General features: G+C 45.3%; 5 protein-coding genes across 5 annotated transcripts; 2 read left to right on the top strand and 3 right to left on the bottom strand.

Annotated features, from left to right (window-relative positions):
• Positions 1-1497: 1497 nt before the first annotated feature.
• On the bottom strand, positions 1498-2499 carry LAJ45_01041 (uncharacterized protein; the record flags this gene model as incomplete). Its single annotated transcript, XM_046110639.1, has 4 exons — positions 1498-1507; positions 1692-1832; positions 1894-2009; positions 2062-2499. 4 exons carry the CDS (start codon positions 2497-2499, stop codon positions 1498-1500), a joined length of 705 nt encoding a protein of 234 aa, XP_045975817.1.
• Positions 2500-8000: 5501 nt separating this feature from the next.
• Positions 8001-9170, top strand: LAJ45_01040 (uncharacterized protein; the record flags this gene model as incomplete). Its single annotated transcript, XM_046110638.1, has 4 exons — positions 8001-8114; positions 8173-8374; positions 8437-8917; positions 8981-9170. The coding sequence occupies 4 exons, from the start codon at positions 8001-8003 to the stop codon at positions 9168-9170; spliced, it is 987 nt and encodes a 328-aa protein (XP_045975816.1).
• A 1137-nt stretch (positions 9171-10307) lies between these two features.
• LAJ45_01039 (uncharacterized protein) lies at positions 10308-11773 on the bottom strand (the record flags this gene model as incomplete). The annotated part of the gene is made up of 2 exons (XM_046110637.1): positions 10308-11259; positions 11337-11773. The coding sequence occupies 2 exons, from the start codon at positions 11771-11773 to the stop codon at positions 10308-10310; spliced, it is 1389 nt and encodes a 462-aa protein (XP_045975815.1).
• A 1434-nt stretch (positions 11774-13207) lies between these two features.
• LAJ45_01038 (uncharacterized protein) lies at positions 13208-15010 on the bottom strand (the record flags this gene model as incomplete). The annotated part of the gene is made up of 6 exons (XM_046110636.1): positions 13208-13379; positions 13433-13593; positions 13647-13757; positions 13818-13961; positions 14015-14170; positions 14237-15010. 6 exons carry the CDS (start codon positions 15008-15010, stop codon positions 13208-13210), a joined length of 1518 nt encoding a protein of 505 aa, XP_045975814.1.
• A 6894-nt stretch (positions 15011-21904) lies between these two features.
• On the top strand, positions 21905-22372 carry LAJ45_01037 (uncharacterized protein; the record flags this gene model as incomplete). Its single annotated transcript, XM_046110635.1, has 1 exon — positions 21905-22372. One exon carries the CDS (start codon positions 21905-21907, stop codon positions 22370-22372), a length of 468 nt encoding a protein of 155 aa, XP_045975813.1.
• Between the last annotated feature and the right edge of the window lie 616 nt (positions 22373-22988).

Below are 22988 nucleotides of genomic sequence, written 5' to 3'. Positions count from 1 at the left end.
CACACGAGAGTAAAGGCTGATTGTGAAGACATTACTTCTCGCTGGGCACATATAGCCACATGGGCAGTTTTCGGTAATCTTTCTAGGAGTTTTATTGTGAGGCGACGTTGCTTGTTGCACATTGCACCCACCCCCACTTCAAGCTACTCTGGACGGCCAGCGGGATCGAAGCAGCTTCAAAGATATGGAAACAGTTTTCAAAGTGGAGGCACGAAAGGGAAGGACGTAGCGAGGAAGCCGAAGAAGAAAGAAGGGAATTGGGCCAGGATGGGGCACACTGAAGGATGCAAGGGACGAGGAGTAACGAGTTTTATCTTCTTTTTTCTCTTCTTTTTCTTTAGTATTTCCTTTGTTACGACGAGAGGTGGCGGAGGCAGTAGGGTAGTTCTGGGGTAGTGTGATATTGCCATAACTGTAAGGTTGCATGCAATTAATGAATTAAACAAAAAAAAAACATCACTCCCGCTAAAACATTTCACTCACGAGTTATCACTCGGCTATCGTGTCAACTTATGTCGCTGCCATATCGACGACACTTATCCGTTATCTACTTACCTACATAACTGCTCGTTGGGCCCTTTCCTGGTCATGAAAAGAATCAAGTCACTCCGTTATCTCACCCCCCCCCCCCAAACAAAACGACAACTGTTGTTATCGGGTCTCCGTGCCTTCTTCGAGGTTTGCATTATACACCTTGATGCCCAAGAACCATCTCCCCACTACTTCATCTATATAGTGATGGCCATGAGACAGGATGTCTCGAGCCATTGTTTCTAAACACGTCAATACAACTAGTATAAAGGGACAAAGAATTCTCTCGAGACAAGACTATGGTTGCTCTGAGGTCTCGAGACACACTACAAGACTTTTCCGTCGCTAATAAATGGTTGTACAGGTCTGATAATGGCCTATACGCAGTCAAATAATGCCCAAATAATATATATCTAACTTATATCAGGGATCGGAAGGACTAGGTCTTTGGGGGTCCGGAGACGCTGCGGGGTGCTTGCGGCAGCCTGGCCCATTGAAAAGCTGAATAGGGCATCACGGCCTTTTGACAAGGCCCATATATACTCACTAGATGGTCCGGGCTACGACTAAATGGGCCGGATTCTACCTGTATTTTGCCCGGGCCAGCTCAAATGGCCCTAGCAGGAGCACCGGCACAAACCAGATTACCAAAAAAACAGAGCTTGCACTGTTTCCGCAAATGTTTCTCTCAAGGAGAGCATGATTTCTTGTTCAGAGAGAGTTATGTATATATGTACGTAGTAGTAAGGGACTACGATTCTCTCGCAACACTCTCAAGACTTTTTCTTCATCGACGGCCCAAGCCAAAACGATTACAAACTTAGCCTTGTCTTGTGCCATCACTCCCATCGCCGCCGGCCCCTCATTAAGGCGGACTCAGATCCAAGCCCTCCACACTAAGCTTGAACACATCTCCTCTGGCATAATGCCCACTGAAGCCTACATCCATGTCCATCTTCCCGCGTATCACCTCCTTCTGCATGTTCCAAACATTAAATGTTAGCAGCCCCTCCTTGCCTACCATCGGACCCGCCAGCACGTCCCCCATCGGACCTATAATGGCGCTTCCACCTGATGAGACAACCGTCGGCGTCTCTTCGCTTCCCGTATTGTCGACGTATCCATCTACGTACTGTGGGAGTGTATTGGATTCCACGTACTGATTGCAGGTTAGCACGAAGCAGCGTCCTTCCATTGCGATGTGACGCATAGTGCCCATCCACGACTCTCGGGCGTCAGCAGTGGGTGCGAGGTATATTGTTACGCCCTGCGCATACAGCGATGCGCGGAGAAGTGGCATACTGGGTTTGATTGTGGTCAGAGGCCGCTCCTGCGCCAATACTTGATAGCTAGGGAACTTACTAATTCTCCCAGCAAATTGCCGCACCCAGCGTCACCTTCTCGTAGCAGAGCATTGCCTCTACAGCCTTCAATGTTTTCGGCGATCCCACCCCCCAAACCACCCTCTCCGCACCTGTCTAACACACCATCAACCGCCAGACACATCCGATTCAAGTAGAAATCACCTACCGGCATAACCTTCCTCCTCTTCCCCACCACCCCGTTCTTAGGATCCACAAACACACACGCACAATACAAGGTGCCCCCACACTTCTCCACCACCCCCACAACTAAAAACACATCCGTCTCCCTCGCCGCCTTCTCCAATCTCTCCCTCGTCCCGTCCCCCGCCCCCTCCCGATACACACCCGTCCCATCGGGACACGAGTCCCCCAGGTCCACACACTGCTGCCAATACTTCCAATATTGGTCTCTCCCGTGCTCGCTGCGCGAGCCCACTGCAACCCCGAAATTGCACGTCCGCGGATACCCGCCCAGGAAGGCCTCGGGGAAGAGGAGGAGATCTACGCCGTCGGCGGCGGCGGCCTCCTTTGTTACGCGCTCGAGGAGCTCCATGGTCTTGGCCAAGGTTTCGCGCGTGGCGTATTGCGCGACTGCGAGCTTCATTGTGCGGCGGGGGTCGTGATGTATGTGAGAGTCAGTGTCGAAGATACCGATTGTTTCTGGCTTGTACGTGATTGGGGGGTCAGGTCGGAGTCGAGGTTGTGGTTGTGGTTGTGAGTGTGTGGGGAAGCAGGGATACCCGAGGTTTGCCCCCCCCGGCTCCCCGCCCCCGCTCCCGCCGCGAGATAGATCTACATGCTGCATGCATACAGATAAGTATCTGCGCCTCTGAGTGGATTGGTCAGCTTCTGCTGGGGATCCCAACCCGAGCTAAGACCTGGACATGAAATAATACGGACCTTAAGAACAGGCGGACGATATCACTGAATTATTATACTACCTACACACAAGCTAAGTACTGGACTCGGTGAGCAACTTTCTCGATTTTTTCTACTGATGCAATATCGGGCTCTGCGTAGCATGATACCATGTATTGCGGGCCGTGGTCAAAAATAATGGGACGCAAACACTACAACGATCACCCAATCCTGCAACCAACGAACAATAATACGGAATAAAAATACACCTCATATCTCTGATACCGCCATCATCATTTATCATATAACCTCTTTATAGTTGGTCGTGGTTGAGAAATTATTAATCTGAAGCCCGTTGCGTCGTCCCATTGCTTTTGAGAACCCGCAATACGTATGTACGAGTACATACATAGTTGGAAGACACCCGGTTCGGAACAAGTCAACAACCTCGTCCGGGGCCGAGCCACACGGATGCCGAATACCGAAAGCTACAAACTTAAGCTCAGTGCTGTCTACCCGTGTCACACTTGTAACACCTCGCGTAGAAAGACTGCCTCAACCCGGGTATTTGCCGCCTGCAATTAAATGGTTGTCTCGATAGAGGCCCCACCCCCGCTTGTATCATTGTCCATCACTCGGAATCGCGTGTTTTTCGACAAAGAACTGTTCTTGATATCACGACGGGATAGCGCAGAGGCGTTTCTATGAAAACGAATATCAGTATATTTATATAGTGACAGGAGCGATCGGAGCGATTTGTCTTACGATAAGAGGAGGGTTAAAGCACTACTACTTACGGCCCGTTTAGCTGTTGTGGGGGTATCGAAACTCCGTTTTGTGCTCCGTTAGGAGAGGATAAGTGGAGCTTTTCCAAAATGGAGTTTGGATTTATTTGGGTTGCCAAACACCTGATTGTTAATGATTGTTAACGTTGGTTTTTTTGGTTGCAATGACTGCAAGAGCTGAAAAGTAGGTACCCCCTACTTTTCAGGAGCTCCGTTTCAACACCTTAACAGAGTTACAAAATTAGCTACCCGAACACAAACCTTTTTGGAAAAATGTAGGTTTGAAGAAAATGGAATGGAGTTATGTGGTTGCCATACAAATCCTCCTCTTGTAACTCCGTTTTGACTTGCAGCCAAACGGGCCCTTAGCTCAGCAACATTCTCGCCTGCAGAACCTCACCACAATAAACAGGCAAAGACCCTGATATTTTTATCACCGCCACCGAGCGCACGCGCATGCAAATACATAGGCCAGAGGAGCAAAATATGATTGCGCCCGGGCTCGAACCGGGGACCACTTGCGTGTGAGGCAAGTGTGATAACCAACTACACCACGCAACCAATGAGATATTGTTGAGGCCGTTTATTGCATATCTGAATGTTTGCTGGGATCTACGGGTTACGTAAAGTGCAGGGAGTGATGGGGATTATGTAAGGCGCGCAGGGTTCGACATGGGTGGAGCGAGAGGTCTCGGGCGAGAGTCATGGGGAAATAGAGTATTACGATGGGTCTAGAGTAGTGGTGTTTGAGATGTGGAGGGTAATGTGGCTAATCGTAGGTCTACGAGAAGGTTTTGAAGAGTGAGATGTAAAATATACTGTTCCAAGGTCGAGTCTCTTCAATGACCAGAGGTGTGCGCACGATAAAAGTGGACTCGAATCTCTTGCAATTGTATTTAGATAAAAATCGCAAGATGTATATCCTACATATCAAGGACAAAATATATGATAGCACGGTATACAGAGGATATTACACAGAGTACCCCCCCCCCCCCCGCTCTCTCCCACTTGATCTTCTATCAGCACTACAGAACTATTTCATTATCCGTTTTGTAGTTTCTAGAATTCTATGTCAAAATCTACAGCATTGTGTGTCTATCCTTAGCCCTGAATCTCACACCCACATAAATAAGCGGTTTTAATAGGACTCATGGCTGGCCTCTTCTCAGTGTTGAGATTTCTGGTCCGGTGAAGGTTGGGGGAGGAAGGATTTGGTCTGTTCCTGCTGTTCACCGCCTTTGTCCGAAGAAACGGCGTGGTGGTTGATATCATATAAATGGTTGAGTAAGTGGTAATATAGACCGCTACATGTAGGTATGTACTTGTATGTACGACGCCTTTTTCTCTGATTTAGCACCGCGGGCCCTGAATATGGACTATGTAGTTAACTTTTAGTAGTCTTATGTTGTACTAGTTCTTTGTTGCTATGTGGACTTCTAGCGGAGGTCGTCGTACAGCGGCGAGGCATTTTTTTTCCCCACAGCACATCAACTTTTAAAGATGCACGCACTTGCAGTGATATTGTGCCTTGCGTGAAGTACATGTTCTAGGTGTGTAAAAATATACTTTTCTATATGTTCCGATCAATTCTACAGGAACTGTGAAAGTTCTTGCGGGAAGTCTTGGCAGATTTTAACTAAAATCACAAATCATGCCCGTGCTGGGCCACCTAGCTCTTTTCTTAACTGTTCCCTAGGCGTAGAATTTGCAATCTGAGATACGTACTTATAGTTATACCCCCCATCTGTCCCCATGACACCAGAATATCTATCGGTGTTGTTGCAACTCTTGCAAATATCACCTTTGGTCAATTTTGGTTGCCGTATGTTGACTTGAACAAGAACTACCGTGCCGGAAAGGTTGATAAAATTACAACCGGGTCAATCAGAATACTCTCCACTGCGGTAGTGATACATGCAGCTTTTTTACAGTGTTCTTGCAGCATGTGAGTTAATTACTTCGTACATGTATGTATTCTCACACGATCCCGCATCACATCACTAATTATTATAACGGTGCGAATTACATCGGGCTTTTCTGTATTGTACTTCACATTTAGTATTCATTCTCAATCATTGGTAACGATTCTATGCCCCTTAATGCTGCATTGTACTGTTGTAATAATATATTCACTTAAAGTGCTTACGTACTATCACGCACGTTGGATACTTCTTAGAGCCCGTGCGAAAGTACATACATTTGTCGTACCATCTAAATACATGTCCTTAGTAATCTAAACCTTGTCCGCAAAGTACCCCCCAAAGCCGGTGTTTCTCCGACCAATCACTCATCATCTCTCTCCACCTTCATTACCCTTGCTTGTGCAGTTGCTATATATCCATATTTCACCGAGGACGGGTAGAACCGTCTCTCTAGGAGCCAGAAAGATCTCAAGATGTGCCACAAGCTGCGGTCGTGGGGATAAATAAGCCTCTCGGGGGTTTTTATGGGTCATCGCCGAGCCTTTTGAAAACCAGGCTGTGTGGGGAACCCTAACCCTGTGCATAGGCGAGTGAGGAGAGGTGATTTTGTGGATTTGGTTTGCAGTATGTACTCAATGATTCTCTTCAAAGATACTGAGCGAGTTTATTTTTGTTTAATGACTCACAGATGGGTATAGCCGATCGTGTTTAGTTACTCGAATCCATCGCTGCATTCTAAGGTATTTGTTCACGAAACGACAAACCTTTCTTGTGTCATTCGTATCGATCGGCTTAAACCTCAAGATTTACCGCATGTCAAATATTTCCAGAATTCGGGGAATTGGTCCACCGAAAGCTTGACAGCGACATTTACGTTCCTGATTACGAGGCGGGAGAAGAGGTTTCCGTTTGTGTTGTCAATTTCAAGGCATGCCCAATACATATCTGAAAGTGAATACAACCTGGGTCCGAATATCTAGTTGACATGAAATACCCGTTGGCTGACGTGACAGCATGCTGCAGAGTGAAATGATCCTGGCCAATTTGCAGCGGAAGAGAAGCCCCCAGATCCGCCGCGCTTCGGGTCAAAGTAGGCCAAGACCGGCAGGTGTTTCAAGAACAGCGTATTGCGAAATGCTTGTCGCTGAAGATGACATTTTGAGGAAGGGGTAAATTAAAGTACATGTCAGCTTCCCTGCTCGAAGCTGTACCTTCCGGAAGCTCGGCATCTTTTCGTGGGGGATTTCCATGGGTCTCTGTTTTAGCCAAGACCTCGATATTAGCACAGCAGGTACAGACATACGTACCCCGCAAAACTCTCCGCGTACGGAGAAAAGAGCTAGTAGTGAAGCTCTATTTGGCTTAGAATTACTTGCTCATATATCTGCATGATTTCTATATAGGCTCAGATTACTGATTATCGAGCTTCTCTCGGCCCTCTCGTCTACCATATTGATTACACGGGTGTGATCTTCACCCGGACTCTCCAGCAAGGGACAACAACAGAATTCGGTTTTGCAGATATTAGGTAGCCCCATGTCACATGTCGGACTATCATGGCGTGAACTCCGACCCAGGCCGCGACGCTCGAACTCTTGTTCTATATTGATGGATCTCGATCAAGGTCCCAGGTAGCATCATTTTTGTTGCCTATAATTCTGAAACTAGTGGGTCCAGCTGGATCATTGGCGTAATTTCTACACAGAGGGAGAAGCTACGTATACAGAACAGCGGTTGAAACGCTCCATCGACTTCGTTGAGGGGACACTACATTCGTTCCGCTAAATATTCGGAGGACGAGTAAGCTGCAGCACAAGGTGCACAAGATTTCTTCGGGGTACGGGTGAAAAGCTTCTCGCCTGTAGTTGCACGAAAGGTAATTAAGCTCACCGCCAATGCTGCATGAGATCTTGAATCCCAGTATTTGCTATAATAAATGTGCTCACTATGGCTAGAAAACCGGAAACATGACAAAGATCGACACCAATCCCCGCACGTAGAGGATACTTTGATAGGCAGGGACATTGCACAGCGACATGACACTTGCTGCCAGGGCATGTGAAAATCTCCCCGTTTTCAGAAGGCTTGTAAGAATCTCTCGGCGACTAGGGCCGACTCTGAAGCTTTGCAGACCCAGACCCCCGGAATTTCTTCCCTCAATACTTCCCCCATGGCGTTGCTTAATACCGAAAAGTGTCAAGATCTGCGTATGGCTCCTCTCCTGGCATGGTTATTTGTATCTCTTTCAGGACAACTCCAAATTCGTAATTGGGATCGGCAGGGCAATACTGTAGTTTGTCCCTGAAGTTATCAAAACTCTCTCGCTAAAAGATCCTCCGACTACCGACAGAGCCTTCCATGATGATTACAATGGCGCGATATTGCTCCATGATACCAGAATATGTCAAAGTCGATACTCCAAGTTCCAGCTATAAAGAAGCTGCAATTCCGCTGATTGAACTTTTTTCTTTTCTCTCACCATCACAACAGAGTTCTCTGTCTCGATACCTCTCACTTGATCTCGGTTTTAATCTTTTACAATGAAGTTCTCGCTCCCTCTTCTCGCGGTCTGCTTGACGCAGCTAGTTTCTGCAATTCCATCATCCATCAGCAAGCGCGCTGTTACCGGATACAGCACTGTTGCCACCACTGGTGTAAGTTTGACTCTCAGGCCTTTGAACAACTAGACACTTACACAATCGTGGTATATAGTTCGCTACCCAGAATGGTGGAACCACCGGTGGTAGTGGCGGTACTGTCACTACCGTGACTACCCTTGCCGCACTTACAGCCGCTGTCGCAGGTGACGCGAAAAAAATTGTTATTGTCTCCGGTACTCTCACCTCTACTGAGTCCGAGGGCGTTGCTGTTAAGCCTGGCTCCAACACCTCGATTCTTGGAGCTCAGGGTGCTAGTAAGTCTTCACCCACATAGTTCTGCGCAGCTGCAAAGTCAATAATTACTAATGTTTTCCAGCCCTTGTCAACATTGGAATCCGAGTTCTCAACGTGGAGAACGTTATCGTTCGTGGTCTCAAGATTCAGAAGGTTCTTGCATCCACCGATGCCATTGCCATTCAGGCCTCCTCCAATGTTTGGATCGATCACAACGATCTCTCCTCCGACATGGACCATGACAAAGACTACTACGACGGCCTGCTTGACATCACCCACGGTTGTGACTGGATCACCGTCTCCTACAACTACCTCCATGACCACTGGAAGGCATCCCTTGTTGGACACTCTGACAGCAACTCTGCTGAGGACACTGGCCATCTCACTGTTACCTACCACCACAACTACTGGAAGAACTTGAACTCCCGTGGACCTTCTTTCCGCTTCGGAACCGGCCACATCTACAACAACTACTACGACACCCTCAATGACGGAATCAACACCCGTGATGGTGCGCAGCTGTTGATTGAGAACAACGTCTTTGTCAACACCGAGGATGCGATGTAAGCTTTCCCTCTTTCCATCGTTTTTCTCGCATGAGGTATCATACTAATTTGAGTGAATAGCTACTCCACCGACGCCGGCTATGCAGTCGCCACCGGAAACGACTTGGGCATTGGCACCAACGAGGCTCTCGTTGGAACCATCACCTCGTCTAGTCTCCCCTACACTTACACTCTTGACGCCGTCAGCGCCCTCTCTGCCCTCACAACTTCGGCTGGTGCCACCGTCTGGTTCAGCTCCAGCACCGCTTAAATTTAGACTGGTTCATAGTTGAGTAGTTTGGAGGAGGGGGGTGGGGATGATGGGGGGGGGATAAAAATTGTGTTCTTGTATCGTGGCGGTAGATGTAGAAATTTAAAATTGTCATATGACTCTCGAAGTTGTTCCAACCTTGCAATGTGTGTGAGAGAATCATATGCTCTCACTCGATTTAATGGCTTGGCGCCTAGCTCCAAGACTTCTTAGTAAGGCTGCGGAATCAAGCACGAAATAGCAATGAGAAGACCAAGGGGTAAATATTGTATTGGAAATCTCCTTTCTTCGAATCTCCCGCTGGTTTTCAGAGCAAATTAGCCTTAGTTTATTCATTCCACACATATAACCTGCTGGCCATGACGTAGTTCTTTCCTTTTTTCTCTTCGTCCAGCAATGATAAAAACGAAGACCGTATATAAGTCTTACGTAAGGTTAAACTTGAAATACGCTGTTAGAATCTACTCTTACCCTAACCCGCCGTTGTGGCGCACTCTAGTTAATGCGAACGCTTAGTAATAGATAAATACGTTGTAAGTGGATGATAGATAGGATAGGTGTCCAGATGGGGCTACCTCTCGCTTACATGTAGTTTTCATCTGGCTCCTCTTTCATCGTCATCACCATCACCACAATTGAACTGTTTTGTTGTCTCAGATACCAAAAAGGATAGCAAGATAGTTGAGTCTTGGCATAACCTACTATCTAATCTTATCTTGATTTTCCTGAGGCTAGGCTTTGGATCTCGGAAAGGAAAAATCTTTGATATAAAAAAAATATCGCCTTTGGGGGGTGTACCTTAACTAAACGCCACTAGTAGAAATATCTCTTTACAGTTTTGATTACCGAAACCTCTCTCTACCGGTGATAGCTGCTCAATACTACCAGATATTAATTCTTAAATACGGGGCAGACGACCACCATATATACGCCTGAGTAAAGGATTTATTCGCAAAATTCACGACGAAGGAAGAATAATGAAAAAATAACGGCCAGGTAGAACGTAGGTATCCCATCTACCTTTAAAGATTGGAGTAAGATACATGTGTTGTTGAAGTTACAACTGACCAGCAGAGACGAAGATTGTCGTCTCAAAAACCCAAACAAATACACACATAGTTCCGTTTGCTTATACTATCAATTAATGATAGTTCTATCCAGAATTTGAAGAGCCCCGAGCTCCTGACGGAGAGATCCCTCCAAGCGCTCAACCAGTTCCTTCATCTCCCTATCTGACCTCCGCTTAAGCTTCTCTTCAAGCATGTCGAGTTTCTTCCTCCCCATAGCGATCTTCTCCCTGGTATCTTGGAGCTCATTGGTGATTCTTGTGAAGTTATTGACGATGTCTTCGGTGCAAGCGGTTACAAGGGCCAAGCTAATCTCGTTGACCTTCCCAGCACGAAACCGATCTCCGAGGTACTTCATTGTATACGCAGCGGACGCAGTGAGCTCAGCGACTCTATTCCCGTCCAGTATAAGGCGCTTAATAGAAGCTTCAAACAACTCGTCAAAATCTTCAAAAACTACGGTGATGGATCGCAAAGCTCGAGTGCCCAGGGAGATCTCGCCCTTGGAACAGGCCTTGAGAAAAATGGCGGTCCAGACGTTAAGGGTGACAGTCTGTGCGTGGGTCAAGCCATTGGAAGCGAGAAATCCAGGGTAGTATTTCTGCACAAATTCGAAAAAGGCTATTTCGAGATTGTACTGTAGAGTGTAAAGGATTGCATGTTGTGTGCTCGCAGGGATTGAAATTGGCGGCAGCGCACGGAGGTCCGGAATAACTATGGATTCAGCGTCTATTTCTCTCAAACGAGAATAGTATTCCGAGCAGGAAGTTGCAATCGTGGCACAACAAGAGGCAGACGTATCATCACTGGCTTTGGGGGTGTCTGTAAAATCGGAACGGGATTTACTGTGTACACTGCGGAATATGTTGCGAAAACAGGTACCGGTGGTGTCCTTTCCCGGAGCGATTTCCCTGGTATCGTTCAATGCAGGATAATAGTCTGCATCTTCCCTCATGGAAAAACTGCTTTGTCCAATGTGAGTACCTCGAGTGGCCCTTGTAGAAGAGTTGGATTCATCAGACCTATTAATTCTTTCGTTAGTATGGATAACTAACTAATACTAACGGACATATCGATATTTCAAGTGGAAATTACTCACGTCCCAACCGATTCCTGGTCAAACATTCCGACCTGCTGGCTCTGGTTTTGCCTCAACTTGCCTTCGGCCTCAAGCTCCTCGATATATCCCTGCGATACCATCCTCACTAGAGTCTTGGTGATAGTTTGATGATTATGATACCCGCCAGAAGGGGGTTTTACCTTGGCCTGCAGATCCGGTAAGCGATCAACAAGCCTATTGTACAGCCTCAGCTCGCCAATAAATCCTCCTTTGGCAAACCCATTATGGGATTTATCCCAAAAGGCCACTTCTTTTGCGGTTCTTTTGATCCACATCACAACCGCCAGATCACCAGGGGGTGTAGGCAGGTTTGCCTCCGAGATTACACCCTCCCCTCTTCTAGACTCTTCCTGCATTAACTCGTCGATAAATCCTTCGTCGATGAGTTGCTGAAACTCTTCGCGGACCTGCCTCATCGAGGCCGATACGTATCATCTTTGCTGTTATATTACTACAAAGAATATTATGAAGTCGGATTTGACCAATAAATCTACCGTTTCCAGGCAGGAAAGCAGTGTGGTAAGCCTTTTCGCGGATCCATTGCCTGAGATCCTGTTTGATCTAGAGAGATAAATTTTGACCGAACCTGAAATTGAGGTTGGTAGAAAGAGTCCTTGGAGGTGCAGGGTTAAAGATGGGTCTAGGGTGGCTGGATGTCTCCGGTGGACTTTCCTCGGGGAAGTAGCATCTCGACATAGTTGGAATAAAGAGAGATTCTCGTCGCCGAATACACTTATGTCGTTGAAGATTTTGATGATGTTGTTATATGGAATAGCAGTGGTCGTCTCGGGTGATGTGAGATCAACAGCGGGATGGGACGGCGCTAGTAGCGCGGGTTACATTTATGTATCAATCCCACCTACTTTCTGATTCAAGTATTCTGTAGCTGACGTATTGCTCTAAACTACATGTAGGGCTTTGATTCCGGATTGTACAACGGTACGGCCAAATCCTAATGCACTCATATTATTCTTCGTCTTAGATTCAAATATACATGAAAGAGCTACGACTATTACCATCATCTCCAGATAGCGTCTGGATAAATCTTATGCACGCTACTAATATGAGAGAAGTGGAGGTTACAGGTTTATGGCTTGTTAGAATGTAACCGATATTTGGGCTTTGGATTTCAGTATTTACCTCCGGAGCAAGATTTGCTGCAACATACTACATAGATTTCGTATTTACTAGATTTCATCAACCATATTTCTTGAAACTTGGTAATAAGACAGGCCCCCACACATCTATGCTGCAAGAGAAAACAGGGTGCATAAGCAGTGACATACATGTATTGTCTTTGTGACGGATCTGATTATAACATTCCTTTTTTGATTCTCAGTTGGTCGAACAAGAAATACGGGACTCGTTGGAATTTGAGGCGTTTGAACCACCCACGTACTGACGATAAGGAAGATAAGGAAATATTCAATATGATGGAAGAAAATCTTTCATAGAAAGGTTCTGTGCATAAAACTGGGTAAGAAAGTATTTAAGAAATGTCGCGATCACGTGAACTTTAGGTTAGGGGAAATTGCCGTTCAAGACTAGGGTTAGGGGTTGTAATGATATCTCGATAAACTTTTTTTTTTTTTGTTTGTTTATAAACTCTGACAATAGCACCTCTAGGGTAGCGAGTTCAACCCTCAGGGAGAGGACAGCTGACAGCTCTAATCAACCACCCAACACGAGTTAAGGTTTAGAACCCACGTACATACATTTATTGAAAGTACAGGTATCTCTGGGTCAAAACCTAAATGGTTTCCTAAGGTTATAAGATCAACCTGGATACAATCAGCAGAAGCGTGGCTTATTCTCCATTCATTTTAGACCTGTATTTTAAGACTCTACATCTAGTCCCCACGCTTTTGAGCCTTCACAGTGAAATCCCTACTCCCCTTTGCTGGAAATCCCGAGAAGTAGTCCATCCCCTGCTTCACATCCTCCCAAGAAGTGTTATGCAAATTCATCTGATACCTCCGAAAGATACTCCCCAAAACCAGATACAACTCGCAGAATGCAAGACTACCCTCTATCAGTCATCTACCGATCACTCGAGCTCATTTTGAATCACTTACCTCATTCCAACACACATCCTTTGGCCTCTTCCAAATGGTACGAGATACTTCTCGAGATTCTTGCTGTCGGGGGATAGCCATCTTTCGGGGTCAAACTTCTCTGGGTTGGTAAATATTGTGGGGTTGTAGTGCAGATAGAATGCCGAAGTTGAGATCACACTCTGGAGCAATGGCCGTCAGCAATATGTGTATTCGTGGTAAAATGGGCCCATACCTCATGGGGTAGAGTGTATTCATTATATTTAATCCCACCCTTCGGCGTCACTCTGGGAGTATATCCGAAGGCACCAGGAGCGAGTCGTAGACCCTCCTTCACTACCGCAACCTAGTCATGCTGTGAGTATATCTCCCCATCTTTATTTAAAGTCAAGTTGGGATCGCTAACAAGATACGGAAGTTTTTCCAACTTTGAGAGACATAATTCGTTAGGATCCGGGAATGCCTCACGGAGCTCCCTATAGAGCTTCTCTTCTACATCAGGGTTCGAGACTATGCCGAAGGCAGTCATGATGAGTGTGTACGATACTGTCTGTGTTATTTTAGTCACCGGTTTATTTGACGATAAAGGGGATGCTTTGATACCTCTGCGCCGGCGGCAAAGCATACAACACCGTTCTGGATGATATCGTCGTCCGACAACCGATCCCTTTTCATATTCTCTGGGCTCAACAAGTGGTGAAAGATGCTTGTGCCTGTCTCCCCGGACGCCTTGATGCTATCAAAGGAGCCCCTCGACATCTAGAATTCATATGATTGTCAATCCCACTCACTCGGCCGATCGGCGCTTATCAACACGTTACGTACCATCGTCAAATCCTTCAAACTTTGAATAGCTGGCAACATCCACTTCTCCACGCTCTTCGGAAGCACTGACAGCACCGCTGGCAACCATGGGAAATACTTGACCACCCAAAACCCCTTCAACCTTCGTTGTCCATCCTCAGAAAACCTCTTTCCCAGGTCCTCCATATCCAGCATCCCCAACGGAAAATTAAACGAAAAGGTCGTCGACATATCCACCGATGTTGCTCTAAGTCCATTCTGGATGTCAAACAACCGTTCCGGCTGCGTAGCTATGGCTGCATCAATCCTGCCCAAGAATTTCTTGATGGTATTTAGAAGAACTGGCTCGATCGCCAGAATGCTACGTCGCGAGAAATAATCCTTGATAGGCGCACGGCGCTTCGCATGCAACTCGTTGGTAGGCGTGCTGAAGATCGAATCGCCGAAGCCGAAGGCTTCGTATGTCACTGGGTCCTTCTCGAATTGCGATCCGGGGTAGTGGACTTTGTTATAGAAATCGGGGTCGCTAATGGAAACCTCGTTTGGCGCGATGCGAACGATTGGCCCGTACTTCTTGTGAAGATTCTCGGTATGGAAGATAAATCTACCGTCTTGGGCAAAGAGGTTGTACCAGGCTTCATAGAGCAGTGTCAAGGCGGCCAGTTTCGGCCCGGGGATGCGCGACAATGGGTGCAGGTAGAGTCGGTATATACATATGGAGGTGATATAGATCGCACATACTGTGGAAATGGCGGGTATCGGCGGCAGTGCGATTAGGGTACTGAGGAATGTCATGGAAAAGATGTCACAGGTTGTGTATGATTTTGGGAAAGAGTGGGACGGAAGGCTATTAAGTATTCTTTTCACACGAATCTTAGGGAACTAACGCATGCAGATGGCACATTATCAGAAGTGCTACATTCATACAAGGCGGATAAACCCCCGCAATTCAGACATCCCTATGCCAGCGCTTAATTACTTGGTATCGTCATTGCACTAGTACTAGCTGCAGGTATGTGGAGCAGAAGAATATGCAGTTCAGCAAACCTGGTTTGGTATCCTGGATTACCGGGGTGTCTCATTCGCCAATCTAGACAACCTCTTCAATGATATTCCCACCAAGATCGGCTGCAGCTATGTATGTAGATGCATTTAAACGAATTTGCATAACTCCCAACTACTAATTTCATGACGTTTCCGAACACGACTGCTATTGCATACCATACAAAAAAGCACCAAATCCACCCTTTTGTATGTCATGCAATATTGGTCGTGTTCGGAAACGCTATCATAGAGTAGTAAATAGGGCGGGCTTGATATCAGTGAGATAATTGGATTACCGATCCTCCACCCCACTTGGCAAGGCGTCGCGATCAACACCCACAGCCTACATATTCGTAACTACTCAAACCTCGATATCCGCATCAACAAGCGACTTTGGAAACGAATTATCCTTGTATTTAATACATCAAGGCAACAGTACCACCACCAACACCTTATCTATTGTCAGGCGTCGAATTAAATGCCAGAATACGAAGCATGCCCCACATTAATATTACTTTAACCGGAACAATGCTTTTTGATATCAACTGTGAAGAGAACGCTTAATATCAAGTGCCTGAGGATTCTTCAAGTTATCAGTATTCCAAAGGTTCCAACTATCAGAGCCACCAGCCGAATCATGGGGTTGGGCACTGTGATGCTGCGCCTGATTGCCTTTACTAATCCATTCAACGTACTAACAATCCGGATCGCCCATTTTCCCATATGAATATTGCTATACGGGAAGCTAATAGGAAGTAATAAACCTTTAGTATTAGTCCCACAATTATATATTCGGAGGACAAGGGAGTTGAAATGTATCAAGCGGTGAATTTCTTATCTCCCAGCTAAGTAACTGTACTCTAGCAGCAAGGGTTTTTTGAGTACTAACAGGAACTTTGCTATAACTTAACCTTGTAGTATATATACTGACCGGTACGTGCTGGGCATATTCAAGCCCATTCAGATCGATGCCAGTCACTCGAATATTTTCCGGTCAGCTACAACTTCATACGTTGTCTGCGCACACTCTGAGCAGCTTTATCTGATGACCAGGTATAAATATGTATCCGATCACGGCGATGTTTCACCGGGAAGCCGCTCAATATTAATAAGACTGATAACTGTTCAATTTCCGGCCCTTATTGGATAGTTTCTAGAAGTATTATAGCATACTTCTTAATGAGTGGTTGGTGTATCACCGATCACATTGGAAAACGGCAATATGATTGGAGGTATAGCTGGATGTAGCGTAGGGCAAGTCCCATGGAAACTCCAGAGAATTGGAAGGATTTAGTCCAGCATTGAACATCTGATTTACAACATTAATCGATCTTCTATTAGAATATGACGTGGTAGAATTCTCAAGTAATCTAGAAACTGATTTCTACAATCAGCCGATTTATCAAAGTTACCAAACAAACCACATAGTAATCATCAATTACGTTGAAAGCCACCAGGAATGCGCGAGCACCCGCCCTAGGTAGTGATCTGCCAGTGTGATGTAGAAATGGAAATTTGCGAAGGACATGTGGAAGATGTGAGGTGGAGGATGAATTTTAGCGGAGTGAACACATGAACACATGCAATGCTTTATCTAAAGGTGGTTGAAACTGCCTCAAGAGGTAATAACCCTAACCCATGTCAATATATCATTTCAACGTCTCCCTATCTCACCTTCAAAGGATCAAGCAAAACCTCAGCAAGCCTTACCAAGAAAGTGCACTTTGAGTTTTATTAGACAATGAGTTCTTATTCTCGCGAACAGATCATTGGTATGAATACCTACCCGCTCAAACCTTCGTACTTCATATATATTCAGCTTGAGCACTCTCTGACATGCAGGAACTCGGTCCCGAATAGAGAACTGCCAATTCCTATTCAATCAGAATGTCCGTCTCATCACCTTCTACAAGGAACTATCACGCCCCGCCTCTTCCTCGTGTGTGCTCACGTGCATGCCCTTCAGAGTGCGGGCCTATGCACTTATCATACCTGCCACGGAGAAATGCTCTGTCCACCAGCTATCCACCAACAGCATTCTTATAAGCGGTTGCATGAACCACAACACAAATATCACACACCCAACTTTGTACCCGGTACCCGCCAATATCATACAACAGGCAATAGACAACCTGGAACAACGTGTCATGGAACAACTAGGTCATTTGTTGACTTCCCCAGACCCAGAACAGGCAGAAGACTTTGAATTTATGCCAATTGAGTTACCAGTGCGTGAGGTGTTAGTAAAGGAGGAGCCGTGGCTACGGGCATGAGGCTTTCAACGCAGTGGTATGTGTAGTACTGTGAACTTCTGCCATCAATAAGGACGTTATGTTATTTCACGAGACAAGGACATGTAGTCTGTGAAGAGCTCGAATAGTTTGAATTTAGTTTTATGTTGCGGTAACTCCTGAATAATTATAAAAATATCAGCTAAAGACCAAAGTTTCTGGTCTCGAGTGACTAGAGCCGGAACGTCGTAAAAATAAGAAAAGGTACCAAAATCAGTTGCCACTCAGAGTAGTTCTATTCCTATATCAACATGAGTCCCTTGGTACAAACAAACTCAACCTCCACCGCAGTGTCACATATAATCAAGGCCATTACATGTGACCAATATTATTCCACAATGTCTCCGATATTTGCTCGAGCATGCTTCCTTTCTACTAGTAATTGTAGAAACACATGTTTATAAGTCTATCGCCGCATCAGGGTATTCTGCTCCGAGCTAGCGCTACCTCCTACCGCTCGCTGAGTATTCAATCGTTCAGATACTCATATACGGATGCCTTTTTATTTCCACCTTAGATAAATCATCCAGTTCTAATGTATCGCGTGCATGCTAAGGAATTTCATTTATCCTACACTGATGACCATATATATCTATTAATAAATTTACAGAATGATACTTGTTCATGCAACCACCCCCGCCATATCCGTCACCAGCCAAGAAGAAGGGGGGTGATCTATCATGTGTGTAACGTTATTCAACGCATAGATACATAGATTTCATATATAAATTCTCGCTTTCAATCATGATCACTCTAACAAATGGGGAATAATGGTAACTCGATGAACTAACTTCCGGATACGTGCGATTTGGCTAACTCTTGAATCTTGTATCTTATATCTTGTATCTTGCGAATGCATCAACCCTCTATCCTATCATAGAATCGTATTTATAGTGGGTTTTAAGATACTTCCCTATCATTTTCAAATGCTTCAAGGTACGGGTACGACTGCTGTTCTCATATTGACGGAAAGCCTCAGATTAATTCGTTGCTAGTCTCGAGAGGTCCTCATAAGGTCATGACGCACCGTTGGCGGGCGGATAGGTGCAGGTCACGGTTTATTGATCTCCGTTACTGGAAGTACATCCAGCTTCAGTCTCCTCTTATATGGGAACGGGTAAATTATAAAGTGAGGTTCATCATGATCAGGTTATACTAAAATTATAACTACCAAAAACGTTTTATCTCGTCTCCTTGACCATTATTTTGATTGCACGAGCAGTTCAAGCAGTTTGAAGTCACGATAGGCCAGTCCAGATCGTCCCTCGAACCTCTAAGATAATAGAGAAATGGTACGCGGCAATGGTTGGTTTTGCCGGAAATGGTGTATGGCGATATATTTCTTGGTATATTCGATGTAGGATAATACATCGAAATGATACACTTCCTGCTGATAAATTGACGCTACATTTATGTAGGCATCAATGGCAAAGCCATTCCAGTAACTGTTGTTTAGTTCAATACTCGTTGTAGAGACAGGACATAAGAGGCCAAATTTCCATCTTGCACAGAAAAGCCTACATTCCTAGGTTTTAGATCAAAGTTATTATCTTAATACATCACAAGACATCAAACGTACCAAACAGTGTTTCATTTACACCTTTTCTATAGTTCATTACTAGTATGTACCACTACCCTGAAAATGCGAAAGAGCAATATCCGTGACTGGTAACTCAGTGCCATGATATCAGTTGAATAATCGGCAGATTTGCGTGTAACAGATCGTTTTCTTACCCCCAGAAGAACTCATATTCTTTGAGAAAATGTTCCCATGATCATGATGTCATCCCGTAGGATATGGGTTCTTTGTACGAGTTGAAATGACTATCCTGCCGGAAAGCGGCCAGCAGAAACAAAGGAAGGGAAGTTCTAGCTCTATGATCAAATGCCTCCGGAAAGCATGAACAGAGAGAGGGGTTCGCCCATATTGTGTATTGTGCAGTCAGCTGATCAACACGATGGAGAATGCTATATAATGTGGTAACCACCAACGTCGAGGATTAATTCTTCCTCCTCAGTCAGTCCCATCCTACACTCAAAGGTTAATTCTCCAAAGTACTCCCTGTTTCCACGAGATATATACTATGCAATTCCCCACACTTATTCTGCTCCTTCTCACCCTCACTACTAGTACTTCACTTGCCCAAGAAAGAAGCACCGCCAGCTATGACACGATGTATGACAACCCCAATCTTCCCACCGATCAAACAGCTTGCAGCGACGGTGTAAACGGCTTGAGTAAAGCCCACCCTACTATAGGATCGATCCCACGCCACCCATTTGTTGGTGCTAGCCCTACGATTCCCGGCTGGAATTCACCCAACTGCGGAAAGTGCTATAGAATCATCTACGGGGGCAGGGCAATTATTTTCAAGGCAATCGATAGGGGAGCTAAGTTCGTCTTGAGCAAACAGGCTATGGACACTTTGACGGGTGGGATGGCGGCTACACTAGGGACTGTGTCAGTCGAATTTTTAGAAGTTTCGTGTACTTAGAGGAGGATTCATTTGGGAGGGTACGTACGTACCGTGTTTGCTTATTCGCGGGAGGCGGTCTTTTTTGCATCATGGACGTAGTTTTTTAAAGTTAGCTAGTTACAAGAACTGAGATAGCTAAAATCATGTTTACTTAACTTCGTGTTGACCCGAGTTGTTTATCAGTTGTATCTGCATGCTCTAGCGTCTATCCGAGTAGTTTCGGATGTTTTTTCGTGGGAGACCTGCAGTATGATCCATATAGGTACATATAGATGCTGCTGTGATTTCGACCCGCAAAGGACCTCTTCATAGCCATGCCTGGTGAACAGTGGCGAGACCCGGGGGAGCCGTAGTATGCTTTTACTGTACTCATACTCGATACCACTAGGTCAATAAATTAGCAACTTCATATATATCTTATTAAATGAGGTGGTAGACACGGTTATACGGCCAATGGTTATACGGCCAACGGTTAACTGCCGTAACGTTTTTCGTGATTCGTTGGCTGCAATCCAGAAAGGTATCAGCGAGAGCGTTTCTCTACTTTAGATGCTTCAGGTGCCACCTCAAGACTATATATCTCCTATTTTGTATATAGTTGGGAGATACAGGGCTGCCCGCAGAAAGTGGAATGGCCGTTTTTGGAAGATTATATGCACATAGCCTTGGTCAGTACGCGCGCCCTTTCTGCTCAAAACTTTATATATAGCACGAGATTCTCACGCATAGAGCCCATTGTCTTTTGAGTAGGGTGAAGAGTAAATGGACATTACCAGCAAAAAGAAATCAAAAGCCATTCCCAACAAATTCTGAGATGTAGAGAACTGATACCCAAGAGCAGGACACCTTATTATGTAGCAGTGTCCATGACAGTCCAGAGAAGTATGAATATATAGGGAAGGATACATTGATGGACGAGGTACAAAGCTAGCTAGGAATTATCTAGGTAAGAAGTTAACCCAGGACATACGAAGCTAGATGCTAGCTGTCATGACGTTGCATCAGCATTATAAACCCTAACCCTGGGATCCAAATCTACCCTTGAGTTCTAGTTAGCGGTATAGAGTGGTAGTTGTTGAAGATTAGTGGTATGCCTTTTTCGCTCTTCCAGTAACCGATCAGCTGATAAGACTTATTTAAAATGCTTGTATGCACATATATAGGGCTGAATCTCGACAGGGATGTACGAGTGATATATGAAGATTTCGATCCTCATTAATACATTACGGTACATCTCTTCGCGCTGGTACTTAACATATTAATAGTCAAGTCACAGTTCTAACTAGATCCTACTCAGAATGATATTTTTATCGCATCCGTGATATCAAAACCTTCTGGACGCGCTGACACAATGCCTACTAACAAGATACATATGATCCTTTTGACCCAACACAAACATGACAACCATAAACCTTTCTCCAAAGATTCTAAGTCGGCCATCTTCTCTAGACCTTCAAGTCTTTACGATTTAACTGGCTTTGCTTAATCAATTACTAATCCATCAATCAATCGGGCGGCCTCGCTCCCGCCTTAAATTTATATATCCGAGTGATGGTCCATGACGCATGTTACCATTGCTTCTTTGTCTTTGCAATAGATACCTATATTACCAAGAGCCCCCCAGACTCTCCGTAATTTCAAACAGTACGTGCTAACGTTGAAATAAGTCACCTTGATCATCTCTCTTATGTTTTCATCTTGAATAGGGACAACTGCGGGAACAAAATTTCAAGCGTTTAAGTTACATTGAAAACACCATACTATATTAAGTGCTTAAATACCGCGTTAACCAGACTTCCATCACACTCTATCACTGCACTACATCGACACATCCCCAAGACTATTACCTACAGAACATCATTCATACGCCAACTAAAATGCCGTACACCTCGCCCTTCACTCCTGCCTCCCAGGCAAACACTTCTTCTGCCACTGCAAGCCTCGAAGCTCGCCTCAAGAACTACGAAAATGCGCTAAAGTCCTCTGAGGCCGAGCTTAAGAGGATCGCGCCCCTTCTCGAGCGCAAAACAGACAGGATCACCGCCATCAACACTGCATTCAACCAGACCGGGAAAGAAGATATATGGAGGCCAGTTTATATTCCTCTTTTAAAGGAGATTGAGGCATTGGAAAAGCAGAGGGGTGAAGCGGAGAGAGGTAGGGCGAAATATGCGGCTGCTGTCAGAGCGGCACGATATAATTTGACGGCGGCGAAGGAAAGGGAGGAAGCTAAGGGGGCGGAAGCGAAGAAAGGCGAGGATAAGGAGACCAAAAAGGTTGGAGAGGGCGCTAAGAAAGATGCAAACCTGAAGGAAGATTCGGATGAGGAGATGCAAGATGTGTGAACGATCCAGGAATGCGTTGTGTACGGTCTTAGATTATGCGATAGTGGTTTAGCTAGCTCAGATATGATTCCAATAGAAAGTAGCATCAAAATCATTTCTGTGTCAATATATGCTTACTAATGCGCGAGTTCTGGTAGAGGCTAGCACTCATGTTCTATTTTATCGTATTAGGATCGAATATCGATATATACCCATCTTATTTTTTGATGATCGTATTTGAAGAAGCCCCGCAACAGACCTAGATACCACACCTTTCTCTTGAGTCCCGGAATTCAGAGTTCATTTAAAAAACACACTAATAATTGCAACTTCATGAGTTCAACCACTACCCATAATTATGTCATGTTGAAACAATAGGATCATTTAATTCCCGATCTTGAAAGAAACGGTCTTTATATCCACTTTCTCTGTAAATACACAGAAGGGCGTGAGTCACCTGATAATCTACAAGTACTATCAGTCTTGACTCCCTTCAAGCATTTCTTTGCAAGGCGCCCTCTCGACCTATTCTATGCCATTGACGACCACCTGTCAAAAATGGCCGCCATAAATAACACAATACCCACAAAAGCCCACTTACAGTACCGGTATTCGTCTTTTGCTCAAAAGCCTATAC

This window comes from Morchella importuna (genome assembly GCF_003444635.1).
Source record: "Morchella importuna strain M04M26 chromosome Unknown Morimp01GS002, whole genome shotgun sequence".
Classification (NCBI taxonomy): Eukaryota; Fungi; Ascomycota; class Pezizomycetes; order Pezizales; family Morchellaceae; genus Morchella; species Morchella importuna.
The sequence above is the reverse complement of the archived record's forward strand: the minus strand, read 5'-3'. Positions and strand labels throughout refer to the sequence as shown.